The sequence below is a fragment of the Fukomys damarensis genome, unplaced genomic scaffold, assembly GCF_012274545.1.
Source record: "Fukomys damarensis isolate Sample0158 unplaced genomic scaffold, DMR_v1.0_HiC HiC_scaffold_9, whole genome shotgun sequence".
Lineage (NCBI taxonomy): Eukaryota > Metazoa > Chordata > Mammalia > Rodentia > Bathyergidae > Fukomys > Fukomys damarensis.
The window spans coordinates 28,327,705-28,334,900 of record NW_022900921.1 but is presented as its reverse complement, the minus strand read 5'-3'; the positions used below and the strand labels follow the sequence as shown (position 1 = coordinate 28,334,900).

Here is a 7,196-nt window from a genome sequence, read left to right as displayed (position 1 = left end):
CAAGGGGCTGGACGGGCGCTCCGTCTGCATTGGCCGCACACCGCGCGCGCTCCTCGTGCTCATGGGTCGGCGCGGCGTGCACGGGGGCATGCTCAACAAGAAGATGCACAAGCTGATCCGCGGGCTGTGCTTACAGGGCATATAGCATGACAGACAGGCCACCCACAGTGACAGCGGGACCAGAATAAACTGTGAACTGGGCGTCGTGGGCTCATCCTCTGGTTGTGCGTGGGGAGTTGGCAAATCAGGAAACTGGTTTATGGGAAGATCCTTGCAGGACAGTGTTTCTGGTGTGCTGGGTTCTAAATCTAGTCTGCTCAGCAATCTCCTATGTATGCCTTGCAGAGAGGCCTCTGGTCAAGTTCTGCTTCTTAGCGCTTTCCTGGGATCCTAGGGGAACCCTCCCCACCAGCTAAGGAAGAATCAAAAGGTGGGATCCTTGTCAAACTCCACCGCAGACCTTAGCTATCTCTTACAGAAATCTCCACGCACCTAGGCGGGACAGTGAAAAGAGTCCCCTCCCATCCTGCCAGCGCTTTTCTCCCCAGGCACAAAACCAACTAAGGTGGTGGAGTCAGGGTTTCAAGCCTGAGGTCAGTGTACGGTCTTCCCTCAGTAGCCTTGCGGATTGCTTCCAGGACACTCAGGACACTAAAATCCCTGCATAAAAAGCATAGTATTTTTTGTATTTTAAGTCATCTCTTCTGCCATTGGTGGAATCAGCAGGTGTAAAATCCTTGGATACAGAGAGCTGGCTGTACTCCTGCCCCGTCCACTTGGTGGAGCGCTGGTATGGGCTGTGAATAGTGGGATCAGTTGCTTAGGGAGCAGTTCTGGGGGCTCCCAGGCACCTGCATCTTCTCCCACATGCCTCAAAGGAGGGCCTCCTGAGGGAGCATGTCCAAAAGCATCGAAACTGCCTCTGGGGTCCTACAGTCTTCCTCCTTCTTGGGGCTCAAAGGCCCCAGAGGAGTCCTTGGACAGGAGGGACAAACTTTGGCATCCCTACCCCTTAAGCCTCACTCTTCAGGCCTCAGTTCCAGAGCATTCTGTGAAAAGGAAGAACTGAAAAGCGTGGATAGGTTTAAGTGAGGCCTGGGTGATTGCTCAATGAGAACAAAGGTGGGAGGCAAGGTGTTTGGTCTCTGCCTCTCTTGCTTGCCCCCACCTTCCTTGTCTCCTTCCTCCAGTGTACTTGACAAGGCCCCACGGGTTACTCATTCTAGAGCACTGACTTAGCCCAGTCAGCAGGAGTGAGTGTGTGGCTGAGGCAGGTGGGTTCAGAGGAGGCACAGTCTGGTGGGGGGGTCAGGGCATGGATGGACAGAGAGCCCTACTTACCCTTGCCTTGTGGGGGGCCCCAGGCCCTAGGATAGGCTTCCAGGGAGTTTAAACTGTGGACCCAGCTCATGAAGGTGGGGCCAGGCAAAGTGTTGGGGTGAGTTCAAAGGGCTGCTGTTGCAGTGAGTGTTTGAGGGGAGATGGTGCTGCTGAGCCCCATGCTTTGATTTTATCTTCCCTTCCACAGACTCCAAGGAAAAAGACTTCCAAATGCATAAGGGCTTAAAATGCCTTTCTTTTTTTCATTGTGCAGGGTTGGGAAAGGGTTGCAGTGGTGGCACTGAGCCCTGAATAAGGATGAGAATGCATCACGGAGAAAGGAAGGTGGCAGGTAAGGATATAACTCCATCAGTGACTCTGGCACCCGTATCTGTGCACAAGCAGACAGCTATGCAGTCACCTAGATATAGCCACCCTGCCCATCACAGTCTTGTGCGCATAAGGACATAAATGTAAGCCTCTGTACACATTTGCGAAGGACCTGAAGTCGTACCCAGTCACTCTGCTACCTGTACACAGCCTCCCACACATTTGTACACATGCATGGTCTGATACACATGTGCACACAAACACTGGCTTCTATGCCTACACCGATAGACACATACACCCACCCCTAGACGTGCACACATGCATACTGCCTCTGAGTCACACAAGCCCATACCTCTATGATTCTGCATAAGGATAGATACCCAAGAGTGACACAGACACATGCATGTCCAGGGTGGCACGCACTCACATGCACACAGAAACACACATACACACACACACACACACTGCTCTCCCTAGGCTCTGTGCACTGCCTTTCCATCTCCAAGCAGTTGTCAGGGCCTGCAGTCTAGAGGCGGGTGGCATTGTGGTGAGCAGGTAGTGCAAGGCGAGGAGATGGTGTGGCAGGGGGCAGCTCCTCCAGAAAGACCCTTGCAGGCAACTGGGGTGACCGGGGCTCGGGCCTGGCATAGCATAAGGTGGCACGGGTGATGAGGCGGTCCAGGGGCTTCAGAGAATGCATCCAGTGGGGCAGAAATTCCCATGTCTGCAGCCACTTGGGCAGGCGTCCAGGACTTCGATTCTGTAGGACATTGACTAACAGCACGAAAGCCAGCAGGGCCCCAAAGGGTGCACCCACACCTACCATGGCCTGCCAGCCTGCCATGGAGATGCCAAACACCAGCGAGGGTAGTAGCAGAAAGCATACAAGGAGGTAGAGGACAGCAAACCAGCGGTACTTTGCCGTGCGTTTGCCCAGAGCCTTGGCCATGCGGATGGGCAGGCGCATGCAGGGCAGTGGGTACCACAACAGGATGCCAGAGATGTTGAAGAAGAAGTGGCAGAGGGCAATCTGTGGGGGAGGGAGCAGAGGGGCCAAAGTGGGGAGAGGCTGCCATGTCAGGTCAGCAGGAGAGGTAATAGGTGTCTGATCTTGCCTAGGCAGTTGGGAAGTCACTACTTAGGGCTGATGAGTCCCCAGACCACCCCAGCACAGCTGTACTGGTTATTAAAATATTGAGATACCTCTGGGTCACTTGGTAAATAACCACTGCCCTCAACTCTTCACATTTCCTGTACTGATCCTCTGTCAGTTCTCCAGCAGATACTGCCAAAATCCAGCAGCTGAGACTAATGCTAGTTTCTCCTTTACCTGCTCTGGGGCTCTTAATTGGTTAGTATTGTATCTTGTCAGTGGCTCCTTTGTTTCTAGAACAATTCCCCCTTTGTCATCTGCCCCTCATCCCCAACTCTACTCATTCTTGATCCCTCAGATTGGTCCGGGCTCCCAACCTCACCCCACTTGCTACTGTTCTTTATTGACATGGATATTGAGCAGTGTACGCCTACAAGACACTGGGGTCTTGGTGTTGGAATCAAGTCAATTTTGCCCATAATAGTTTCTACCACGTCCATAGTAGGTGGTCTTAGTAGGAATCCAAGCTATTTGTTACATATTATCACACAGTCAAGCCCTGTGCTCCAGCCCCAGTGCCCAATCCTAGTCCCCTCCTGCTGAGACAGGACTCTTCTCCCTGACGCACCTGGAAGGAGCTGGACAGCTTCTCCTTGGGGCTGGCCAGTGCAGCCAGGATGGCCGTAGTGGTGGTACCAATATTGGAGCCCAGTGTGAGAGGGTAGGCTCTCTCAATGCTGATCACACCCAGGCCTGGTGGGCAAGGGAGAAGATATGGTCCTTCCCAAGTTCCTCCTTCCCCTGCCCCCGAAACCCCACCTCTGTTTGGCACTTACCAATGAGTGGGGTGATGGCTGAGGTGAACACAGAACTGCTCTGGACAATGAAAGTCATTCCAGCGCCCACCACCATGGCAAAGTAGCCTGTGACCCAGGTGAAGGGAGCAGGAAGGTCTGCAAAGAAACCCGAGTCCCAGCAGGCTGGGTCAGTGGGAGGGCATTTGGAGAGCAGGCACCTTCTTGGGAGCAGATTTTTTAAAAAATAAAAATAAAAAGTATATGTTTATTTAGGTCACAGTTCTGGAGGCTGAGGAGTCCAGGAGCATGGCACTGGTGTCTGGTAAAGGCCTTCTTAGTGTACCATTGAGGAGGAGGTCTTTGGAAACCAGGGTCTTGCTAGGACCTAGCCAGTCTCTTGCTCAACTGTGACTGCTTCCATTTGTTCTTTGATCTTGGATTAAAGAGCTTTCTTCCTTGGTGTCATCATGCTACCTACCATTCCTTTGCCTTGCCTGTTCTCTTTGCCCAGATTATCCTACTCAGCATCTAATACAGTTTCCCTCAGCATCCTCAGGAGATGCCTGAGTGCTCCAAAGTCTGTGGATGTAGTATTTGGATACAACGTAAGCACATCCTTCTGTGTGCTTTAACTCATCTCTAGATTTCTTCGAATACCCAAAATGATGCAAAGGCAATATAGATAGTTGTTATGCTGCATTTTTAAGGAAATAATGACAAGGAAAAAAGTTTGCATAGTTCAGGAAAGACATAATTTTTTCCAAGTATTTGTGAGCCCTGGTTGATTGAACCTGCAGATTCTGACCCTGTCCATACAGGAGAATGGTGCATGTATCCCCAGACTCAGTGCAGAAAGCACTTCCTTACTGGAAAGTCTTCCATGCCTCTCTGTCCATGCCTCTCTGATTCTTCCTTCCATGAGCACCCACAGCCCCATGAATGCCACTTATTCCTGCATTTATCAGACAGCCTTGTCCAAAACCAGGCAGTATCCTAAAAGCTCAAAGTGAAGTTTAAAATGAAAATCAGCTGGTGTCACTTCCCCTCTCTGTCTCTTTGTCCTGCCAGTTCTCCCTCTGCCTTTCTTAAAGTCCAGTCTCTGAGCTGACCCCAGAGGCCCTGTGATCTAACTCCATCCCCGTCACCTCCCTGGTCGTACCCTGGCTCTCTGCTTTAGCTATCTGTGCTCCCATCACACTATGGTCACCCTTCTGTGCCACAGACCTGCCAAATTGTTTCTTGCATGCTAGTCTTTGCACTTGCTGTTTCCACAATGCCAAATGCTGTTACCCACAGCTTCTCTTTGTTTGCAATGAGAATGGAACTCAGGGTCTTGTGTATGCTAGGCAAGCACTCTGCCAGTTATTGTGCTTTTTGTCCAAATTTATCCTCATTTACTTTTCATTGTCTCCCCTTGTTGGATTGTGAACTTCCTTAATTAGGATCATTTCTATTTGCCTCATTCCATATCTCTTGGCACACAGTAGTCTCTTAATGTCTATTTGTGCATTTAACCAATGGTCTCTGAGAATCTCCACCTTCTAGACTGAAATCATAGCCAGAGGCAGCCCCAGTTCCCCAGCTGTCAGCACCTGAGGAGGATGTGAATTAGTCCAATCCCTTTTGTGTTCACTGGGGAAACTGAAGCTCGTAGGTGGTAGGGCTTTACCCACATCTAGGCAGTAGCAGGACCCAGCAGGACCAAAAGGTACTTTCTTGGGGCCTGTCTAGCCTTGTAGCTTTCCCACCCACTGCTCATGGTTTACCGGTGTTGATGACCTTCTGGATGACCTTGGCCACCTGGCCCTTGAGCAGTGAGTTGAGCATCTTGACAAGGAGGATGAGGCAGGTGCACAGGAGCATCAGGGAGCCAGCCAGCAGGATGAGTCCCACAGCAAGGTCAGGCAGCACCGTGTCAACAAAGATGTGGTTGCCTGTGGGCAGCATATTAAGCTGCTGAGAGCTCACCCCCATGCCCAGCTCCCCCTTGCCGCCTCTGGGACTGTGAGCCTAGGGCCCCACCTGGCTCCTTCAGCTTCCACGGCAGGCGGTCTTGTTGCTGCCTTTGCCATGGGGATCATCTTTCATGTTGCAGGTACTTACATTTTTCCATGGTGACATTTCCATGGGTCTGGCTGGCATTGGCCTCTGCCCTGGACATGGTAGAAGCCTAGATTAAGAGGAAGGTGACTTAGAGAATATAAGAAAATACAGCCTGAGACTGGGGTTAGGATGGGTAGTAGGGAGAGATGAGGAAGGTAGAGATGGGTCTCTTGACTCTGTGACTGTGGATAGGTCATTTGCCCTTTCTGGTCCTATTTGCTCTGGTGGAAAACAAAATGAAATATTTGCCACGCAAGAATTAGGCCACGGCAGGCCCTTTGCATGTCCACCCCATCACTCCATGGAATGGGTTCCACTGGAAACAGCATGACCCCTCTGATTCCCAAAACTAGTTGCTTCTTTGTTTTCTTTCACTTCTGAGTGACACCAGGATGCCACTGACCATAATCCTACTTTTCTGAGAACTCCCCCTTCCCTTCCTGGTCTTTTACTATTGATCCTTTTCTAGTGCTCCTCCTCCTTCTCCAGCATTCTGACCTTCTCCTTTCCCCTAAGGCTTTGGTAACCTAAACTCCTTTCTCTATTGCTCAGCTTCTTATCCTGAGGGGATCCTGTGGGGAGGGGACAGCTGGTGGGGCAAAGTGTGCAGCCCCCACCATTGCTTCCCTCCCCACCAACCGTTCTTGAAATGAGGGCTTTCTCACATCCCCAGATTCTAAACTAGGTCCCCAGCCTGCACGTGGATGGGTTGGAGAGAGTATGTACTGGGCCTATAGGGGCAGGAACAACTTAGGTCTAAGCCACAGTCACTATCCAGGGATGGCCCAGTGTGGCCCAATTGCCAAGTTCTAGAAAAGAAACCACAATTCTGAAGCTTTAGATAAAAATCTTACAATCTCCTTAAATGGTGGAGATATACATTACTATTCTAGGTAGCAGAATTCTAGGGCCAGTAGAAGTGGCCTTGTCTGGCTTGTGGACCACTAACATGTATCCTTGTTGGGTTAAGCAGTTATTATTTAAAATGCAAACTAGAGCTCCTCACCTTTCCCCCAGCAGTCCAGCAACTACACAAGAGTGACAGGAGAAAATAGGGTAGGTTTGGTTGGGGAGAAGCCATCTTACAAAGGAGGCTCAGAAACAAGCAGTAATTTCTAGAGCCACATATCAGCAAGGGCTACCAGGCTTACAGGCAGAATCCAAGAGCTACTATGTCTCCCTGCTGGCCTCATTCTGTCTCTCCTGGACCCCTTATATAGGTGCATTGCCCCAGTTTCCTGGATCCTCTGGTATCCCTCCACTCTCACCCCTGTGCTGAGGGTGGGGGCTTAGGTGGGATGAGGGGATATTTATACCCTCTTGAGGTTTTGTTCCAAACTGTGCCATTAACAGGCAGAATCCAAGAGCTACTATGTCTCCCTGCTGGCCTCATTCTGTCTCTCCTGGACCCCTTATATAGGTGCATTGCCCCAGTTTCCTGGATCCTCTGGTATCCCTCCACTCTCACCCCTGTGCTGAGGGTGGGGGCTTAGGTGGGATGAGGGGATATTTATACCCTCTTGAGGTTTTGTTCCAAACTGTGCCATTAAAAA

The 7,196-nt window shown here is 50.9% G+C and overlaps 2 protein-coding genes across 3 annotated transcripts in view; one reads left to right on the top strand and one right to left on the bottom strand.

The window, feature by feature from the left end:
- The window catches only part of Pfn3 (profilin 3), a 2,663-nt gene extending 985 nt beyond the window's left edge, over window positions 1-1,678 (top strand). The window contains exon 2 of the mRNA XM_010622302.2: window positions 5-1,678. Coding sequence (XP_010620604.1) covers window positions 5-145 — 141 coding nt within the window. The 3' untranslated portion in view covers window positions 146-1,678. The remainder of the gene's footprint in view (window positions 1-4) is intronic.
- The window catches only part of Slc34a1 (solute carrier family 34 member 1), a 14,114-nt gene continuing 8,474 nt past the window's right edge, over window positions 1,557-7,196 (bottom strand). For both annotated transcript variants that reach the window (XM_019207201.2, XM_010622060.3), the window contains 5 exons: window positions 5,644-5,710; window positions 5,307-5,474; window positions 3,580-3,696; window positions 3,372-3,496; window positions 1,557-2,680 (listed from right to left, as the gene is read on the bottom strand). In XM_019207201.2, the coding sequence (XP_019062746.1) occupies window positions 2,177-2,680; window positions 3,372-3,496; window positions 3,580-3,696; window positions 5,307-5,474; window positions 5,644-5,710 (981 nt within the window). In that variant the 3' untranslated portion in view covers window positions 1,557-2,176. The remainder of the gene's footprint in view (window positions 2,681-3,371; window positions 3,497-3,579; window positions 3,697-5,306; window positions 5,475-5,643; window positions 5,711-7,196) is intronic.